This window comes from Scatophagus argus, chromosome 8 (assembly GCF_020382885.2).
Source record: "Scatophagus argus isolate fScaArg1 chromosome 8, fScaArg1.pri, whole genome shotgun sequence".
Taxonomy (NCBI): domain Eukaryota; kingdom Metazoa; phylum Chordata; class Actinopteri; family Scatophagidae; genus Scatophagus; species Scatophagus argus.
The window spans coordinates 12,926,001-12,948,388 of record NC_058500.1 but is presented as its reverse complement, the minus strand read 5'-3'; the positions used below and the strand labels follow the sequence as shown (position 1 = coordinate 12,948,388).

At 41.7% G+C, this 22,388-nt stretch overlaps 1 protein-coding gene across 4 annotated transcripts in view; it reads right to left on the bottom strand.

Annotated features, from left to right (window-relative positions):
* arhgef25a (Rho guanine nucleotide exchange factor (GEF) 25a) overlaps window positions 1-22,388 on the bottom strand; it is a 45,062-nt gene that overhangs the window by 8,323 nt on the left and 14,351 nt on the right. For all 4 annotated transcript variants that reach the window (XM_046396943.1, XM_046396944.1, XM_046396946.1 and 1 more), the window contains 4 exons: window positions 5,229-5,530; window positions 4,578-4,688; window positions 988-1,112; window positions 289-355 (listed from right to left, as the gene is read on the bottom strand). In XM_046396943.1, the coding sequence (XP_046252899.1) occupies window positions 289-355; window positions 988-1,112; window positions 4,578-4,688; window positions 5,229-5,530 (605 nt within the window). The remainder of the gene's footprint in view (window positions 1-288; window positions 356-987; window positions 1,113-4,577; window positions 4,689-5,228; window positions 5,531-22,388) is intronic.

Genomic DNA, 22,388 nt, shown 5'->3' with positions numbered 1-22,388 from the left:
ACTTTTAGATGGCAAGAATTCTTGCCTGAACCAAAATATCTCCAGCTATTTAAGGCGCCGGGAGATGGATCGCCTTGAAACATAATACTCTTCAAGCTAATAATTCACAAAATCTGCTTAAGACTGCAGACGGTGGGATGGAGGCGAGCCAGAGTGTGGAGGAAAGTGGAGGAATTGTGATGATAAGGATTTAGAGCTCTCTCTGACAGACTGAGGAGATGACTAAGTTCTCTCTCTTCTCTGTCAGTGCAGATTGTGTGTTCTTAGCTGGCAGACTGTGAGGTTTACCTCCACAATGAGCCCCAGGTCTGCCACATAGTGCTTCTCTGTCTCAGTGAGCTCCTTCAGTACATACCTGCAAAGATAGAAATGAGAGAGGATTAGTGTTGGAGTTACACTACAGAATGTATTTTGCACTCTGCCAAAATCTTGGTAACACTTTATTTTACAGGTTACTAATAATATTCCAGAAACTTTTGTTGTCAGTGCATGACCTGTGTATGGGACTGATGACATTTAATTGAAAGCTTCAAAGAGAGCTGCAGTAGTAAGTGGACTCTGATTTTTATGAAATGTAAAATTTGTTTTTCTGTGTGAGTATAAATTATAGACAAGCATAAAAATCAAATCAGTGAATATAAAGAATAAAGGTTCCAAAGTTAAAGGGGTCTCTGACATTTATCCCAATCAACAGCTGCTTATAAACTTGACAAACTATGTGACTAATATATATATACTACTATAACTACTTAATGCTCGATATGTGTACTCCTTTCTGTAGCATAATAAGCATAATAAGCATAGCAATAGCATGATAAGATGTAGACTTCTGTAATGCATATAATGAAATCTTACACGTAGATGTCAGTTACATTCTTCAGCTACACTCAGTTGTAATGTTGTTTGTGCCATAACACATTTATTTACCGAATATGTGGCAGCATCACGTTGCTGTGAGTTTAGACTTTACATTGCTAAAACACATACATGCTTTTCTCTAAGGCACTCCTCCTCTCCTCCTCAGAGTCAGCCACAGCTGACCATTGGCTGGAGGTGTCATCCATTAAGACAGAGCCGCTGTCATCTGGCAAAACACTGGTGGACTGAGTGTCCTGTGGACACCAAGACAGAGAGACATACAGACAGAGAAACTGTTTATCAAAGGTCCAGTGCCGGTATTGCAGCTCACGCCAGGAATAATAAGCAAGGGGAGATAAAGAGTGGGAGAGAGATGATAATGATGCAGGTTGCCAACGTGACGAGGGAGAGCAGGGAGACATGAGGAACAGAGACTGAATGATAAGAAGATCAGATTCAGATAGTTGCCGTTAATGATCCATGCTGTGCACATCAGCCACAGATAGATGGAGAAAATGGATTAGAACAGGAGCAACAGGCTCCATAGATGTAGGAGATGACAAAAAAAAAAGCTATAAGGGTTTTTGATGGAGCTTCAGCTTCAAATACAGAGACATACAGGAACTGCACATTTGTCGGCAATGACATTATATTTCTGATTTATGTGTGTATTACTTAATGATATTTCTTGTTTTGCCACCTGAGGACTCAAACACACATGTAAATACATCAATCAGTATCTTTTTTTTTTTTCTGCAGCGCCACTACAGCAACATCTACGTCAGTATTGCCTTGTTGGCTGCAAATAGAAATCTATGCAGGACAAATACAAGGTTACTGTGATCTAATCGATTGTGTTCATGTGTTACATACATGACCTCCCTTTCATGCTTTTTCCTGGAATTGATTTCATTTCCTGTGAGAGTCTTGGTGCAAATATAGAGTCATTGTGCAAACTATTACACAGCCCGCAAAGAATAAAATCAGCACTAACTCAATGGATGCATGTTTCACATCTGCACACGACCCCCTTATGTTTGGGTAACCCATTTCTCTTTCACAATAAGCACATTTATCACCTTCGTATGGTCATAAAATGACTCACTGCGTCCTCTCTGCACAACTGGGTCTGCTTACAAAGTTCTTCTCTCTATTTTTAGCCATGTTATTCAGCCATTTCTTTTAAGGCCATTCACTCTCCTGACCGTGTAAACATATAGGGGCAGCCATCTGTCTTCACCTAAATCCCTGTGTTCTATTGTCTTAGTGAAGCAGAACCTCCCCACCTTAAACATATACACAAACCTGCACACACACCGCAGACATATGCCTAATCCCTCAGACTCCCCTGGCAGGCAGCTGCTGCCCAGTGGAGAAATAAATAGATAGATCAGATAGATAGATAGACATATAAGCAAATGGAAAAAGGAGATTCTCCTTTTCCCCTCTGGTCTAGTTCAACTTGTTCGCCTGCCATCTCCATGATAAACTTGTTGGCATCTAAAAGTTGTGAGCTTTCAATTCTCACAGTGCAATGTGTGAGTGAGAGAAAAAGAATGAAAGAGATACACTGAAGTAGAGAAACAAGGATCCAGGGAGAGACAGAGAGGCTCCATAAAGACCCCAGCTCCCCTGACTCGTCTTGCCCCGGTAGGAGTGCTCCAGCCTGGCTGACAGGTCTCCCTGGCTCCCTGATCACTTCCAGATGTGCTGTGGCAAAGCCCACAGGAAAAATTCCCCTCTTCTTCCTCTATTTCAAGTTTTGTTTTTCTACTCAGAAGCACATGACAAAAAAAACCTGACAACAGTATTAGTAAAAGCTGAGGATTTACGTTGGAACATCTATGCTAAAAATGGAGAATGGGGATGTAACATTTTATTTTAAATGCTTTTGCTGTTTACATTGTTGTCCAAGATCACAAAGGAATAATAGATTAACAAATCTATTATTCCTTTGTTTATATTCCTCTACATTTATAACTACAGCTCAAGTTTTGCACTGCTGCTCTGGGGACTTGGAACACCTAAAATGCTGTGAATCAGCACTGTGATATTAAACAGAGAAACATATCAAGAAATGCTCTTTTGGAATTAAATGTGACATTTTTAAAACCAGTTGTTGGGCATCAGCATCAGTCATACCAATATACAGTATATTTGCTGATGCTTGACAACTGATGTGTTTTTACATTTCTTGCAGTGGCATCAGCAGTTAATGGCACAGAGCAAGCAGCCCATCAATCCTTAGACATGCAGGCACAAATCAATGGTATGGACTGTGCTTAGGAGGGACACAGTGGGTCTCAAGTGCTGAAAACTGCAAGTTAACAGCATTGCTACAAAAGCGGCAAAGACATGAGATCTCGCTGTTACAGCTCCACTTTCACCATTTCCATTCCTGTTCCACTTAGAAAATGTATCAAAGTTTTTCGGTTTTTTGTTTTGTAATCGTTGTTGTTGCTGTTCTGGCTTCATTTTTGACACCACAGCATACAGTGAGACACCACTGCCATACAGTTAATTTCCACTGACCAAGAAACAAAAACATGTCATTAAAAACTTTGTACTGCTGCTAAACAACAATGCATTAACACTGAACACGTGGCTTTTGAATGCAGAGACAGATGAAGCTCGTAGTTGACTGACCTACATAATTTAATCACTCTATTTCTACCTCTCCCTCTCTCTCCAAAGATTGGTGGTAAAAACACCAAAGCATTGACCTCATCCCACTGATGCAATTGTATTAATGGCTTTTGATGTGCTGTGGAGACTGATATTAGGATTTAAGTGCTCTGGTGTCGATTCACCAACAGGAGACACTCCTGAGACAATGCTCAACTGCTCAGACGTCGTGATTGTTTCACAGTATATTGATAGGGCTCTGGCACTGATGATTCATACACTATTACTGCAGCTCAAGTGAATCCCATTTTCTGCTGTGCTTCCAGAAGAAGGAACCCTCTGAACACCCGACTTCAGATGCTCTTTCGCCACAAGCAACTGACTCAGAGTGTTTGATGGAGAAGAGGATGGAGTCATCTTTCATCACATCTGCCGGTTTTTGTTATTTCCTATTTTTCTCCAGGCATGTCCTTTTGTAACATGTTGAATGTGAGTCATGCATCACACAGGTTGCTGTCCAACCTTGCCCTCTGGCAGATTGATCTCCTGTGAGAGAACCCTGTATTCATTAAGACTCCCTTACATTTGTGTGCACATGTGTGTGCTCTATATGCCTGTATGTATGGGGCTGTATATCTTTCGATCCATGGCTGCGTGTGTGTGTGTATTTGCAGCATGTGTTGCTCCTGTGAGCATCTCTGTGTTTGTTTTTGCCTGATAGTTGAGCTCCGCCAGCAGCAATAAAGTTAGTCATTTCCAAATCTGGCTGGAGGGCCATGGAGACAAACAGTACTGATGTAACCTCCCCGCCAGGCTGGGTCCTCACTGAGAATATCACCGCTACTCCTCTCACAGACTGTACACAGCAAACCGTCTGCTAAAATGAACCATAAGTGGATTTACTCCTGATAGTTGAGTCTCATCATAGTCATTATTGATTCTATAAAAGAAAGACACTCTGGTTTTCTGGCATCCAATCAAAACTTACTACTTGTATTTGGGTTGATGTTATTTTTATGTAACAAAAGTTACATACTATGAAGGATTCAAAAGGTTAGATGGTGTTAGTTTTATAGCATATTGTGCAGACGGACCTGGGTGTGTGGCAGTGACGTGCAGCCAATCAGTGAGTCTGTTATGTAGCTTGGGGACTGCAACGTAGCTGGTGACAGGTCCTCAGGGCTTGCTAGGCCATCTTTCCACTCCTGGAACACACGCACAGAGACACACGTCCACATATTCAGAATAACATAATATAAACATGATGCACAATGTCCATAGCATGTCCATGCATTCAGGCACACAGAGGCAGCTGCACAGCAGCAAAAGAGAGCATGTGAGTCACAGAACATGACTGCATGAGTTCCTGCAGACTGAGCAAGCAGTGCTGTCGTTATATAACAACATCACCACCTGCCATGATACTTAGTCTTCCGTGGATCAACTCCACATTAAACCTGTGTCTCTAGAGCTGCCTGATATAAACAAGCCACAGACAGGATGTTGGCTTGAGTTTGTATTTATTTGACACTGAAGTCTTGCATGTTTACTTCAGAACCAGTTCACACAAAGGCCTTGTGATAAGACAGTGTAAGAATAATTCCTGTTAATGAGTTTGCTTTTGAGGTGGTTCATCTCATACGTGTCAAAGGAACTTAAAGTGCAAAGCCAGCATGCAAAGCCTTATTTGATTAGGAACTGTGCTGAAGAAAAACCAGCATTACACACAACGCTTTTCTTCTCACCAGTTCTCTGTGGGCGAGAGGCAGAATGGTGAGGGTCTCATCAGGCCTTGGGGGGCTGCCCAGATCCTGACTGTGGGAAGTAAGAGGTGGAGGCTTTCCCTCAAGCTTGCGGACCTGACGCTCCCCTTTTCCTGTGGCCCCGGCACTGAGTTTGCGAACAGGGTTTGTGAGCCACTTCTTCAAGGTGCTCACTGAGCGCCTAGAGCCTGGGGAGCTGGGGGCTGAGCTGCCTGATGCCTGAGGAGGCAGTGATGCCACAGAAGTGGAGATACTGCCCTCGCTGCCTGCTGCAGAGTATGAGTCTGGAGGGAAAAGACAGGGAGAGAAAGAGAGAGCAGAGGGTTAAAACAGTGTGTGAGGGTACAATGACATAGAGGAAGAGAACTGATAAGAGTTTAATGGGTCAAAGGTCAGAGTACAATGTGACTCTCCATATTCAGACTTCAACAGTCAGTGAATCAATGAATCTATGAACTGTGCAAGCAAAACACTTTCTTTAAGAAAGCAGAACACCTGACTGATAATTAAATAAGGGCTGCAGTGCTGGTCAGTGAGAGGTAATGGAGACAAGAGGTCAGATGCATCAACATCAGTATTTATACATTCATTTTATTTCTCTCTTCATTTGTACTGATAACAAATGAAGAGAGAAATAAAATGAATGTATAAATACCCTTCTTCTTCAAACACAGCTGTGCAGCTGTGAGCTACTCCATAAAAGACACTCTGTTCTGTTTATGCAGAGCAGACCATGGCTTTCATATTTGAGCTTTGCATCCAATCACATGACCAGCGGATGGCCAATGTGCAATGTGAAAGATACTCTAGAGCAGTTGCTGGTGGGCTGCTGCACAGTCATGTCAGGAGGACATGGGAAGTGGGCTGGAGGGGGGATTTGGGGGGTGAGCTTGGGACCGGACATCCACTTTAATCCTTTGTAGAGGGGAAGATCCTTGCTTGGAACTGTTTGTTTTTTCTGTCTTGTCCACCATTCCCATCCTGCCTCATCCACCCAACACAACCGCCCGTCCTCCTGCCTTCCTCAGTCCTGAGATAGCTCTTCCTCTGAGTTGTGCATCTGTACTGTTTTATCTGATGTGTGAAAATCCAGGTCAGTCATGCCTCCCAAACAATCTTTTGCCCTAGACCCGACCTCTCACCCTTGATCACCTTTCTGCCACAGATGGAGAAACACTCTCTCCTGCTTAAATCCACCTCCACTGCTTATTATTGTTCAAATAAAGCCTCTATTTCAAAGCCATTGTCAACAGAATGTGTCTTTAGTTTCCAAGAAACCCAAGTGTGTGAATTTGTTACACATTTGTTTACAAGGGGACAACACTGACCTCATTTCAGTGCTCCTTATGTGAGCCACAGAGGAAGATCTTATCGCAACACTCAGCAGAAAGACCCCAGACTGCAGGAGCCACACTGAAACAACTTGGCCCATTTTGTGAGTGTGCCATCTTCAAAGGCAAAGCCAGAATAAATTCATGACGATGCAAAAATCAGAATAAAGCCCCTTCAGTGTTCATGCTTTGAGCGACTGAGCTTTTCCACACTTTATTCAATTACGTTTCCTCATAAATACAATAGTAACCACTGTACCAATCAGTGAAAATGAGCTATGTAAAAATGTCCCTTTCTCTCCAGCGCACAAACCTCAGTCACAGTGTTTGAGAAATGGCTAACCTCAAAACAAAACAACTCATGTTCGTGACATCACATCATTGCCAGTGCTTACAAACTCGGGTAGAATACATCGTTTGTGGATACCATCCACCAACAAAAAAAACTCTAACTTGTCTGTTTGTGTATTTTCACCACCGTGGCAACTTTTACTCTGTAATCTTTCTCCAGCAAATCTCACAATATATTTTGCAAGCATTGTGTACATGGGTGTGTGTGGGGTGAGAGAGTGGGTGGGTGGGTGTTTGTGTGTGTGATCTCAGGGTGGCCAATTTCCCCATCCTGTCTTCTGTCACTCCCACCCCCATCCACATGAAAGACTGGAGAGTGTAAGAAGATCTGAGCTTGGCAGGACGAGGATGTGGGGGGTTGAACAGAGGGAAGAGACAAGGAGCAGAGGAGGGGTAGAAGGGAAGAAGAAGGGAGACGGCTAAACCTTGCAGGGGATAGATGAAAACCCTGAACAAACACTGGACGGGTCCATAGACAGAAAGACAACATGAAAAAGAAGGAGCAGTTTGAGTTCAAGCCTTTGTCCTTTGAAAAATGTCTTGGCTGTAAAAGACAATAGGATATCAAGAAACATCTGAAATCTACTGTATCTATGGCTGGTGCTGTTAAAAAGCCTGAGGCAAAGCACACCCCATCTCTGAGGGTCCCCAGATATAGACAAGAGGAAGGATGTGGAAATGAGCACATGTGATAACCCCAACCCCAGCTTCTCTGCAGGGCCCACAGGTTTGTGTTTCCCAGAGTTCCCTGCTCAGCTTCAGTCATGCCAGGGTTTGGGGGTCACACTGGAGCGACACAACCAGTAACATTGCTTCTAACCAGCTCCAGACATAAGGGAAGATAGCTTATAAAAAGAAAAGGAGGGGGGGAAGAGGCAGACACACTCTCTGAGCCTGCAGGCAATTAAAAGTGAGTAGACACAGCAGCACAGCTTCATAATTTGAAACAGAATGACACACTGGCTCTGTCAAATGTACAGATTTACACTGTGCATAGTGTGCAAAATTTTAACACGAAGATTATTACACCTGAATCTGTCACCATGACATTGCCACAGTTCCCCTACTGATTGTTGTCTGTATGGGTCAGCTTTCCTGTTGACCCTGGAAAGCTCCATCTCTGCATTGTTATGAAACCTACACCAGCCATTTCAGTGAAGGAAACTGTAAAACACAAAGGGAGATGATGAGCTTCCCCTCAGAGCAACATGCCTCCACTCTCCCTACACAAATTGCAAGATAAGAGGAGTTTGATACCATTATACACCTACACAAAGGAAACTGGGAGAAAAACAATCCTTCCCACTCTCCCTCTGTCTTACTGAACGTTAATAGTTCCCGGTGACATTCATCTTCATAATGGCGTTGCTAAGAAAAGATTATCCCGACTGATTTTGTTAATGCAGTCTGACTATTGTTTATGTGCTTACAATAATTAACAGTTGAAGGCACAGGGTAACAGGACTACATTAAGCTGGCCCAATCTATGGCGATCAGTTAATGCTGGGCTTTCACCATTCGCACACTCACTGTCTGAGAGGCTGAGCGGCGGCAGGGTGGGAGGCTCCCCCAAAAAGTTGCTGTAAAGTGTAACTCTAGAGCCAAGTGGGTTTCTGCTGCAAAGCAGTTCCAGACTTTCTCTCAGTGCTGTTCACTTACAATAGTGAAGTTTGATACTTAAAAGAGTTTAATTAAAAAGGCAAACATTTATTCCTTTATTCAAGTGATTAATCATCTTATTCTTTCAGTACTTGCTCTTCTTGCTCGAAATCAAGCTTTTGGATCAATGTCTGCTCTAATCATCATTAGGCTGCAACTAAATATCATTTTCTTATTTTCATTCTGTCTTTTTATATCTTTTAAATTTTTTATTTAATTTTTAATCAACTAATCAATCAACTAATCATCACCCCATTAGCATATTTCTATAATCCATAATATGATTCTCCCAATTTTAAACAGTCCCTGATTTGTAAATATTTCCAAAAATGTTGTTTCTCTTCAAGTTCATATTGATTAATTAAGTCCTCATGAGACATAAATTTTTGTATAGATCTCCTACAGTACATATACATCTCGAGTGCCACTGCTTCCAGTAAACCGACACTTTGTCCACATGAATGGCAGGATTAAACCAAACCAATGTCTATGTACTCTTTATAATACTCTACAGGAAATCCATCACTACCTGGTGATTTCCCAGTAATAATCAATGATGCAGCCTTCCTTATTTCCTCTACGGTTATAGTTGATTCTAACTTCCTTGCTTGATCTGTGTCAGGCATATCAGTATCAGAGAAATATAGTTCCTGCTCCCTTTGATTAGCACTACAAGATACTGTTGATGTATATATTTTCTCATAATATTGTTGAAATGTCTTGTTTATTTCTGTTGCTGAGGTTACCAATTTATCCCCCCCAATAGCAGTCTAAAACCCTATATGATCAGTATGCTACATTGTAAGTGAAGGAAAAGCAGAACATTGTGGGAATCAATAAACACTGAACATTTGTGCTTGAAAATTGATTTGATATTCATCTGTCTTTTCCATGTAGTTTACAGTGAACCATGTCTACTCTGCAAAATTTCAAGTTCAGTTGCAGCTCAATTGAATTATTCCGTGACTATCTGTGACACAGCTTGCCCAGTCATGTGGAAAGAGGGAAAACATCCGATGCAATATTCTCGTGAGGGTCACAAAGGTTTGGATTATGGATATGAGGTTAACTCTGATTAAATAATCAGCGCATTTCCAGGGAAATTTAAGCTTGAAACAAAACCAGAGGAAAAGTAAGGGAACGTCGCACAGACAAATCAGCCTCAAATGTGTGGGTGGATGTGCTTTAAGCGTTGGTCTTCTGAAGAAGTTTGGTCCAACTTCCCGTTATTGATTAGTTGATAAGTGAGTGCTGCTGAGCCAACAAATCAGGCTAAAAGCGTTGACTGTAATGGAGCAAACTTGTTCACAGCCACTCAACTCTGGAGCTCTCTGTCAATCATACGGCCTCTTGGGTACATACAGGAAATTTAGGCATCACTGAACTCCACCAGCACACACATGCAGACAGACGTGCAGGTGTCCTTGCACCTATGCACAAATGGCACGTGAATATTTTTTACCAGGGTAGCTGTCCAGATGGGTGACTGCAGGCTGTTCATTTGTGATTCCAATGTCATCTTTCTGTCAGAACAAACAACACACAGCACACCAGAGGCAGGCGACCTGCTGGTCACCACAGTGTCAAACATGTCAAATGTCCAGCTGAGTCTAAAAGACTCTTGGAGCTGCCAATCAGTGCCAGCACCTCACAGATCACAGCCCTGGGGGTCTGACGGTGTGGCGGTAAACACACAGGCACCAGAAGCCCATCTGCGTCATCACTAACAATCTTCAACACAACACCATGCTTATCTTATTTGTTCTTCCTGTCTTTTTCATTGCCCTCCCCACCTCGTGGTCTTCTGCCCAGGCTCTTCTTGTATATTACATTTCACCGACTCAGAGGAAATGGACACTCTTCCCATCAGCTAGGAGGACCTGGGCTGCACTCAGGCATTCGGATGTGCAGACTGAAAGACCTGTGAGACAGTGAGGCACTTAGTACCTGAAGCATATGACTGGAAAGTCTCTGAAGTCCTCTGTTGAACTTTTACAGAAACAGTACAAGGCCTTTTGATGTATAACATTCAAAATATAAGTGATTCTCAATGAAAAAGATTTTTGGGGGGCCTGACTTTTTTTATCACCTTTTCTGTCTCTTGTGCTCTTTTATCATTATATATTATCCTGCTGGTCTCAGGCTGGTTTATGTGTATTTTGTTTGTGCCGTGTCTGATTAATAAACCCTGGCACTTCGCTGTTCTCTCTTTCTTTTGTCCTCCCTCTTCATTTCCTCTACATCTTGATGCACACCCCCCCCACACACACACACACATTTCCCCTGTTTTTTGGTGTTTTTTTTACTCTTTTACCCTCTTTTGAACTATAACCCTCTCTTTCACTGTCTACACTGCAGACTCTGGCTTGGTCCTGCCCTGGGATCAGAACACATAGCTCCCACCTCTGATGCAATGCCCTGCTTTGCCCCAAAGCTGCTGAGACCAGCACAGCCTGCCATGCAAAAAACCAACTGGCAGAGAAGACAGCGACACAAGCAAAGGAAAAAAAAAAGCACTTGGAATACTTCTTCTACTCTCTTCTCTACTGGTGATTTTGACAAAATGACTTAAGCAACTGAACCCACAAGTTAAGAAATCCTGTGAAATGATCAAGCTGACTCTTCGGTGAATGTGCATGTATATTTTAATGAACAGGAGAGAGAGGGAGGGGTTAAGAGATGGGCTGATGCGGAGAGCAGAAATTATTAATGATTTAGATTAGCAGTAAATGAAGGTTAAGCGCAAACGGCAAACAGATTGAAGCTTAAACCTTGAGAAAAGGGAAGATGCTGAAGTGAAAGAAAGGAGAGAAATATATCCGAGAGCAATTCAAGCAGAACATTTGCTAATTCCTTGTCTTATGCATAGAAACACTGACGTATGAACAACTGTTGTCATCACTGTGTGTGTCATATGCGAGTGCATCTGCATGCATTAACTTTTGGAGAGGCACACTGCAGTCAGATAGACAAGTGAAGAGAGATTTCCTGTCCTCCTACTGACCTAGTTTATGCAGACACACATGCACACACGCTGCCGTTATTCCAGGAGCACAGGAGGAAATATGTGGTAGACATAGTCAAATGACACACACAAACAAGCCATCAAGGTCGGTCTCCTGCCACCAAAACTCTCAGTCAGACTCTGTGGCATATTTTTCATCAGGGTAAAGCACCAAAGCGATGTCAGTCACAGAAAAACAGGCGTGAATGGATGATGCTGGCCTTAATCCTATTGTCTGTGGAACAATGTGGAAGAGTGATTCAGACACTTCTCCTGATGAGGGCTTATGAAATGGCCCTACGTGATAGATAGTTCTGAACCACCACTAGCACCAGTGACTGTCAAAATCAGGTCAACATGAGTATAGCGACGCATTTTAAGTGGTGAAGGTTGTGCATTTACGTCACAGTTCCTGCTTCCTATTGAGATATTGCACCCGCCATCTCAACAGAGGTTTCAATCACCTTCACAATCCACTTTGCATCTGAATTGGATCTTACTTTGTCAAAACAAGAAAAAAGATGTGCATCATCATGAGTAGGCGAGGGCCGCCTCACCACAGGCAGTTTTTGTGATGGCAGTGTGAGACTGGGTTCATATTGTGGTTAGTGGGCCTGAGAATGCTGGACATTTCCACAAGAACCATTAATGGAGAGATTTGCCAAGTTTCTGGTACCTTCTGCTTTTATTGCTTAATGTAAGATATGGGAAACTGAACAGACACTCACCCAATAGTCAAACTCAGGAGATTAAGGCAGCAGTGTGGTCCATTTCACGCTCACTCTGATATTAACAAACCCAACAGCACCATGAGATCAACAGCATATGGAGATACTAATCATGATTCACTTTCATTTCATTAAAGGGGCATTACAGTGATTTAGCATTACACAGACATTGACCAAGAATGGTCAAAACAAAAGCACCAGAGACTGAAATATCCTGACTTTTGGTCTCTAGGATGGATCAAGCTCTAAAAACACCCAATCCTCCATTTCCCACAATGCAATTCAGGTAACGTCCTACCAGCCTTTAAAGGCTCCCAAGTCCATATGTCAAGTTTGTAACACATTTTCAAGCACAATCTGAGATTTTTTTCAATGCCATTGACACAACATGAGTACTTCGAAGTACAATATTTGGGAATACTTGGCCTAGAGATTGGAGAAGTGGCTTGTGATCTGAGGGTTGCCAGTTCAATTCCCCCCACCCAGGAAAAATTTGGCTGTGATGAAGTAGTTAATGAGAAAATGCCCCCCCTCCCCCCATTACCCGGGTGATGTGCTCGTGAGCAAGGCACTTAACCCCCAATTTGCTCCCTGGGTGTCTGACTGATTCTGCTGATTCTTCTTCTTCTTCTTTACTCCACTCCCCTCTCCCCTGTCAGCAAAGACCTGATGTTTCTGCTTCAGGTCTTCATCAAGTAGCCTGACGAAAATAATTACTTTGCTCACTTTGATACCTGACAGAGACATGGATGAATTAATTTATTTGGACGGATATTCCATCAGGTAGGAGGTAGTACAAGCACATGTACAAAATGTACTCATTACGCAGAAAGAATCACTGATGTTGCAGCTTACTGTATAAAGGAGGAGTTAATTGTATCTATGTTTCTCAAACAAATCTTATCTTATCTATAATAATAAATCAAAATGTATTTGTTGATCATGTAGTGAATCTGAAAAGGGTTTCACACTGTATGTGCCCATTGATAAATACATGACAGCATTTGAAAGAGCAAAAGTGGGATGGCAAAGCACTTACATGACCTTGTGTGCGTGCGTGCGTGCATGTGTGTGTGCGTGCGTGCATGCGTATGTATGTGTGTGTCTGCACCCACATAATCATAGTGATGAACACTGCCCTTTCAGTAAGCGGCAAACATGCACACTCACACACACTGAGTACTGTTGGTCTTCACTGTGGTTATCTGGCACACACACACATACAGAAACAGAAAACACAGTGCAAATTAAAATGCGATTGTGATTCCATATGGCAGTTGTGGCAGTGCCAGTCAGAGGGCCTGTGAGGAGAGCTGGAGACAGAGCTGTGGTGCCTGCTGGGCTGTGGGGATGTGGAGCCTTTTTCTCCTGGCCCCAGTCTGCCTGACAGCTCTGGTACTCTCAGTCCTGACCTCTGGGCTCTTGCTGTTATTCATGCTAGCTGTATACAAGGTCACTGCTCTGAACACTGAATGGCCAAGGCTACTGTATACCTAAATGAGTCAAATGTGAACTTCGGGTAGGATTTGTTTGAAATGTGATTCCAAACGGCAAATGGAATCACATACAATGAAGCGTTAAGCAAAAGAGTATACTGCACAAGTGAAAGTGTAGCTCTTCCTGCATACAGTTGACCTACGGATGTAAAGATCTGCTGGTACAGTTATTCTCAGTCAGACTTGATAGGGTTTCCAGACACATATTCTTGTTCCTTTTCATGGCTCTCCACCTCTCCCCCACTCTAATCGCCATAGCAACTAAACCCAGAAGGGGAGAGTAAGGGACACAAAAGATTAGCCATCAGCAAGACATAAAATCAGCACACACTCACCAACCCAAGCTGCAAACACATGCAAAGTGTAATATTTGGCAGAGATTCACATCAATATTTATACACCAACACACCACTAAATGTTTTCATGCCTTATGGTTATTTGCGAAACAATACAATGTGCACAAAGGATGCCTTTGAAAAACTAATTCCAAATTCAAGAAAACCATGTGCACCTGTCAGCTCTTGTCCTTTGTTGTTTTCAAATCAAATCCTATATTTGAGAAAGAGCTCTCCATATGGCCATTAAGGGGGTGTCTAATGAATACACAACATCCATTCAAGTGTTAGAGGAAGACCCGGAGCTCAGGTCAACCTGGTCTGTGTTCATGGATTGAGTCGTGTTGACTGCCTTATGGACTATCATCATTCAAGAGAGGTTCATACAACTGAATAATGAAGCTAAGCAAAGCAATAAAAAAAAAATCTATAAATATTGCAGTCTCTAAAGGTTGTTTATTTCCTCATTGCTCACTGAGCTGCTTTGTTTTCTTCCTAATTATCAGCAGGTGTCATCTGAGTATCACCACATAGAAACATAATTCTTAAATGGCCCGGAGGTAACGTCATCTACTTTTTTTTAGGCTTATTATAACTAAAATCATCTTAGGTTTGCTACATTGCAGCAACTAACAATGCCTGTTCTGTCCTAAAAACAAGGCCGCCAAGAGTGATTTTAAAGTATTAGCCCCAACAGGCTGACTGAGGTTTTATCTATGAACTAAGAACTGTGTGTCTGTGGTAATAATCAGTGATGTCTGCAGACAACTGACAATCAATGTGGTCTGCTGACAAAGAAGAAGACAACGGACCAGCTTTGATTTGCTGACAATGTTTTGGAGCAGACAAAGAAAGACAATGAAAAGAGTTTATTTAAAACTGCAGGGACCTCTTGGAATTGTTTTTTTATCTTTTGCTTTCCACTGAATTTCCCAGTAAAACTACTTGAACATTTCACATTCTCCGACAAGACAGGGCTGCAGTGAGCACAACCAGGGAGTAAGGATAACAATCTTTATTAGTCTGAAAAGTCTTAATTTACTCAGAATTAATGATTTAGTATGACTCATGATTTAGTAATAATTGAGAGACCAATTAATAAACAAATAAATAAAAATAGAAACTTTTATGCAACTGATTGACCATGAACTTGTACAACATGCCTCTGGTCACAGAGGGATGAACAAGAGGGACAATTCAGGTCAGAGGTCAACACAACAGCAATACTCTTTATTCTGATATTTTACAGTGTAACCAAAAACTTTAAAACTGCTTTTAATATCCACCAACAAAATAGGTTGGCCCCTCTGTAAATTTGCTTAAGTTAACCAGACACAGAAGCCAGTTGTTCTCATAGTCAGTAAATAGAATGAGCATGCTTAGCTTATATGAATTCAAAGCTCAAGCTCACTTCTTCAACACATCACCATGTCACTTTAAGTATTGTAACTCTCCATTGTTTTGCTTGCTTTGTGCACTGTTTTGGAAATTTCCTGTCAGGCCTCTAGCTAATATCCTCTGGGCACAACTGCATAGGAGAGGATCCAGAATCAGAGTACTCCTCTACTCTGTCAGCCCAAGGGGACCCTAAAGTAATCGCTGTACTCAACCTGTTGCCACAGTAAGCATGTTCCAATCCTGCTGGATGAAAACATGGTCTGAACAAAAAGTGATGAAATTTGTTCCACTGCATGCATGGAGCCAGTGAGTAAATTACAGTAAGAGTAATGACTGGGGGTGTTACGGTAGACACATTTGTACCAAAAATTTCTGGTACGGGTCTTTCGGTTCGGCATACATGTGTGCCACACGAATGCATCGTGTGTAACTTTTATGTGCAGAACTTCATTTAAACACTTATCCCGCACCCCCACCTCCACCCCACCCCCGGCAACTTTAACATGCGTTCACACACCTGCACATCACAGTGGTGAATGCAGATAAACCAGAGCATAAAGATTCTCCAGCATCATTAATGAGCATCATGGTTTTATAGGCTCTACATCAAAATTGCTAACACATTTGAAAAAGCATCAGTGAAATGTACAAGGAAAACAGTGGACAGAGAGGAGGTCAAACCCAGCTCTCCATTGCATTTAAGCAGCCTCTCATTAACATTTTAGAAAGACTGGGCCAAATCAACAAGAAACACAGCACAAAGTTTGAACGCTCGCTGAAAGTAATCGAGCCCCGGAACGGTAAGTTCTCTCTCGTTTCAACCAGCAATCAGCAAATGATACCCGCCTTCAATAAAACGTGCAAGCTAAAATGTCCATGACTAATCCAAGGCAACTGCTATCACATGTTACGATGAAAGCAGCTAAAGTGAATCCAACTACAGCCCAGTTCAAGTACAGGTAATTTTTTGAAAGCTGTATCTTAATGGATATTAATTTTATTTTGCATTTCTTAGAGAGAATATTCATTTTTATATAATTTAAAGAAAATCATTCAATCATCTTTTAAATTAGCTACCAAAAACACACCAAACCGTGACCAAGTTTTCATCTGATAAGAACAAATGTCATCGACCCCCCTAAAGCCTGCAGACATAAAAAGACCCATAAGGGCTGAAAGTGGGGTTAGAATCGCAGGGGGAAGTGGCTCCTCTCCCCCTCTGCGCTGTAGGAGAATTCTTTCTAAACAAGGTATGGAATGCACTCCTGTGTTTCATAATTTGTTCCCTCATTCTTCTCTTCTGCACATTTACAAACAGAGCCCTGAGGAAGAGGGAAAAAAGAGGGAAAGAGACAGGGAGATACAGGAGGAGAAGTGCACGGGTGCCCTGGAAATATGTCAGGGCAAGACCGTTTAGTAGAGCAAGAAGGAAAGGAGAATGAACTGTGAAAAGGGGAGATGGTGAAAATGGTGAAAAGGGGAGAAGACATAATTAATAACTGTCTGACTGGCTGTATGCCAGCCAATCTGAGCGAGAGAGAGACAGAGAGAAAGCTGAGAGAGAGGAAGAGTTGGAGAAGAAGAGGAAAAAATAAGAATGCCCCAGGAATGATCTTAATGCTCCACTTGGTGTTCACATTCCAAGCCGGCAAATCATGCAGCATTCAGCCCATTCAGATGACTTCTTCGACCAGCTGGGAAACTGGGTGCACTGGGTTGCTACAAATCTCCTTGTCCTGTCTCTGTCCATATCCCCCTCTCTCTCTCCCTCTCTCTCTCTCTCTCTGTCTCCCCCCTCCGTCTTTTGTTTTCGTTTTGTTGTTGTATGTGCAAAAGAGAAACAATATGGAGTCAGTTGCACAGCAGAGAGGAGACAGGGGGGTGGGTGGAAGAGCAAGAGGAGATGACGAGATGGAGGGTGGGCTGGGGTGCAAAGTTTAAAAATATCTCAGACTGCCGAGCACAAGGCTGGGCCACAGCAGTCCAGCAGCATACCTTCAATTTCAGCTATTTTTGTTGCTTTTTCCATAATGTCTGAAGTCTGCCTTATAAGCTGATGACAAAGTCGAGTCTAAAGCTGAGACATCAAGAGATGGTTCTGTCACAGCAATTTTCCCTCAGGTTTGCCAACAGGGCTGCTTTGTGTCAAAAACACACTCGACTCGTTATCAGAGTTACTCATGGGCCTTGAGGTCGCAGGTTAGCTGAGGGAAACCTGGGGATCAAGCTCATGTGTCTGAAACAGCCACACTGCTGAAGTGCCCTTGAGCAAGACGCTGAACTCTAAAAAGTTCGGGGGATGTAACTCATCATATACTCTGACTAGACTAAGAAGGAGGGCATGTGAAAAAAAAAAAACATTTTCCCACAGTTATCAAGTGTTTTATCTTAAATTGCCTGGAAACTGCAGCAAATGAGCCATTCGTTGAGGCTGAATGTTGCCAAATAACTAAGAAGTACAAGGACAAAATAACACTTGTGCAATTAAATGTGGCGCTGAAATGATTATTTGATTGGTCAATAAGCCGACTGACAGATATTGAGTATTTTGGTATTGATTAATCTATTTTAATTGTGAGAATTTGCTGCTTTGCTTTGCCTTACGTGATGGTAAACTTGCTTGAGGTGTTTTAGGTTTTCAGTAGCTTTAGAAATTGTGATGGACATCACTCAAATTCTCATAACATTTTAGAGTAGAACTATTGATCATTTAATACAACAAATAATTAGCAAACTCTAACTCTACTCTAAATATTGGTAGCCTATTGCCCTAATTAAATTTGATAAGCAGCTCCCTGATATCCCTCAACAAAAAATATTTTCAGAAATAATGGTAACAAAGGCAATCTCATTAAAGGTTTCAAGTGTTGCAAATATATTTTAGATGTTATCGTGCCCAGTTCTAGTTCCAATTGAATTAAAAATGAATATATTTCCCTCTGCCATTCAGCAGTGTAAATGTGTGTATGTGTGTGTGTGTGTGTCACTGCTTGGGGGGATCCTTGTCCTTTCTCACAGCATGCATGAGTCAACACTCACAAATAAACACACTCACTAATGCACAGGGAACACGTATATGTTAGATGCAGCATGTAGCCTTTTTCCTTACAGAGAAACATATACCAAAAAAAGCAGCATATCTAACATAGTAACCGGCAACTGCTGTTTACTGTACCATTTGCTGTACTTATCTTTGTGTGCAGCTATCGCTACCATTAGCTCAGTTAGCCCTATAGCTGACTGGATTGTGCCTGGACTGTGACTTCACATCACAGGACTCAGCTCCACAGCCAGTGAACACAGCTGGACGCCGCACTGGGTCCAGACGCAGAATCCAAGATGGAGGAGGCTCTTTTGCTACAGGGGATACAGTATGGAGGTAATTTAACAGCAGCTCAGGCGGCGGCTATGAGCTTGTTTTAGTTTGTGTGTTTGAGTGGAACTTGAATTCAGAGGGTTTACAGTTTTTCTCTTTGTTAAGGAAGATGGGTGTAAGACCATTCACTTAATTGATGTTTTACAAGTTTGATCTGTTTGCTTATTAGACTCAGCATTAAGAAAGCCTGTGAAACTTATTAAGTATATGCTGGTATGCAGCACACAGCTGAAACTACAGGGAGTTATCAGACTATTGTCTCTAGAGGTAGAAAGTGTTGTTACGAGACAGGACAGGCTGAGGCCAACTGGTTAGTGTGCCAACTTAGAAGTCTTTGATATTCCATCAATGCTGTTTTTCCTTCACATTCCTTTGATAATGTCAGATTGTCTTTTGAAGTTTTAAACTAAAATTATGGCCATATCTTACAAATAACACCTTAAAAGAGAAAAAGAGCACAAGATGAGGAGAGAGACAGAGATAGTTAGGGAGGAAAAGAGGGATATTTTAGGTCCACAGATGGAGACGTTGTTTTAGTTGCTATGCCGCTGGTAAGGCTGCAGCCAAGTCCTTTTTTTACCCAAACTCCCAGACACAGTCAAAGCTGCTTACTGCCTCAATGAGGAGCAGAGAAGGTCAGTGACATGTTAAGAAAAACACATGTCAAATTACTAAAGATACCTGTACGTGTGTGTGTGTGGGTGTGTGTGTGAGAGAGAGAGAGAAAAAAAGGCTCAGAGAAACCAGTTACCTGATACTGTCTCTTTTGTAAAGCTAAGACTTAAACTCTGCTGTTTTTAATTTTCTCTCTCCCACATAAAAAGAAATATATTTGACTTATAGTTCATTTGCTTTTTCAGATTTACAAATTCATGCAAAATGTCCGATCAGTATGTTTTATTATTAATGCATTTCCACTTTCCTTTGTTAAATCTGTTTGGTTATTTCTTATTGAAACTCCTAAAGGTCTTTCTTTCAAAATTACTGCATTATATTCCAGATCAATTTGAAGCCAATTTGCATTTCAAAAGCAAATTGCTAGGTTGCATTGTATATTTGTCTTTAAGCTGCTTAAAAATACATTTTTGATATATTTTCTATGACACATTCAGGTTATGTGTTTTTTAGGCCACATTTATGCATAGAAAAACTGTGCATATTTTACGCACAGACCTAAAATGCATTTTCAAATGCACACTGAAGAGCCTGTTCAATTACAATTTTAGCCAAACTTGGTAAAAAGAGGTATATATTCAAAATATATTCATTTCCATATGTGATGACTATGTGCTTTGTTTAAATGTGATCTTACCTCCATCCAACACTTATCTTTCTTTTGTTTCCTCTGTCTCTCTGAGAGCACTTAAGTGTGTCAGCTTTATCTCAGAGCGCAAATACCATTGGGTGTGTGGGAGGCTCTGCTGCAGTAAAGACATGATGTAGAAATGATTGTGTTTGCATAGGATGCAGTGGCATATATCATGTTTAACATTGCCTTTTATGCATAAGGAAAACAATGACCGCCTCATCACTGGGAATCTGTACAGCTGGCTTTTTACATAAATTCCTTCATCTATTTCAAATTTACTATTTTATCTTCAAAAGAAGTAAATACAAGGATTTCATTGTGTTACCATGCAGTCTGATATTCGAAGTAACAGTTGCTTTCCCTCCACCTTTCCTTCACACATTTCCCAAACCCAGCCTTCCTACCAGATTTAGTGAATCCACAGGTTGTATTCCCTCCCTGTGGCTTGGTATAGGCAGTTGACTAAGGACAATATAAAACAATGGCACACCATTTATTGTTGAATAGTTTGTCAACAGTATTTGCTGGGAAGCAGCCATCGCTAATGGCCCTCTGGCAGCCAATCTGCTAATGTGCCGTGCAGAGAAGTGCTGACATCAGAGCTTAAACGTTGCATGCTTTTCACTTTTCATTATAACCATCTCTCCACCTGTCCATCTTTCTGTGCTTCCCTATCATGTTGAGCACTGCTCAGATCAATAATCCCTCCTCTCTCCTCCCCCCCTACTGGTTTATATATTTACATGTTTTTCCTCTAACTCAATTTTCTATGCCCTCTGGTGCTTGTCGGTCCTTTCATAAAGCAACAACACGCACATTGCACCAACAAACAACACCCCTTCGCACATTCGCACCTTATCATGTTTATCGGACTCCATTGTTTGTGTTCCTGTTTCATTACACATTGATTTAGAAGTGGGAAAAAATGTGTTGCAGGATACACAGTCCATACAAGACAGCAAAAAGCCATTGATTCGCCATTTTCTGACGCACTGCGGTCCACTTTTCTGCATAAAAGTAAACTGGCAAGAAGCACGAGTGGTGATCACCATTTGGACGTTTAGTCTGAGTGACAGCAGCTGAAATTACTTCCCAGCTTAGTCATTTATTCACAGATTGTTTCATGTGAGCGTGTGAATGAAGGCATAAACCAGGCACACATATGGTGTGACATAATGGCATATTGCACTGTGTGTCACCATCCAGTGAAGAAGTAAGTGTTATTATGTCCAAGCAGGGAATGAATCATGCCGTACACTGTAATTTGCCCTTGTGTCAGCGGAGTGGCTTTTTTAGAATCAATGAACAGTGTAGATGCAGGGAGCATCTCACTGAGATGAAACTGACCATAAAGAGAAAAATCTTTTTTTTTTCTGGTAATATCAAGAGCCAAATTCTAAATCTGGCAGCTCACACCAAGCCATTAATTTGGATTTTGACCCTGATTATGTCGGCTTAGAGAAAGTAGTCGTGGCTATCTTTACCCTCAAACACTGATATTAGTTGATACTGTGACATGCTTGCCCTGCGTGAATATTGTCCTGACACTGAGAATTGATGACTGAGGACCTCGGTTAGTGAACTCAGACCTGCATGGTTCAGTGTTTTTCCTGTAAACACCATAACAGAAACAGCAGGGTGCAGAGCGTCACTATAGCTCATGCTTCCACTGGACAACTTCCTGTCACAGAGACAGACACAGTTAATTTGTTTGAGAAGTCAATCACATCAGATAAAATGTCAGTGATGTAAAAAGACATTATATAAATAAGGAGAAAAATACAGCTGATGCCTTTCCCTCTGACCTCTTGTGTATTATAGAAAGCGATTTACAGTATAAGATCGGGAGAAGACTGTATGTGAGCTCCTTTACATACTAGTGAGTAGCAACATAGAAATGTACTTTCCATGTTCTGTGAGTTTTTATAGAGCTCACAGGTTCACATTAATAGTTAAGTTACTCTAAGAGACTACTGTAGCTTCATTATGTGGCTTCCCCAGAGGGAGTAGAGTGCTCACATTTCTCCTACTCAGATTGTAAAGTGAGATCAAAAGGTTCTCTGCTTCTAACTGTAAGACATAAAATGTCTCATCTTGTAATGTTGGACCTAAAAGAGCCTGGCGATATGTTAAAAGGTTGTTTCAAGAATTCCAA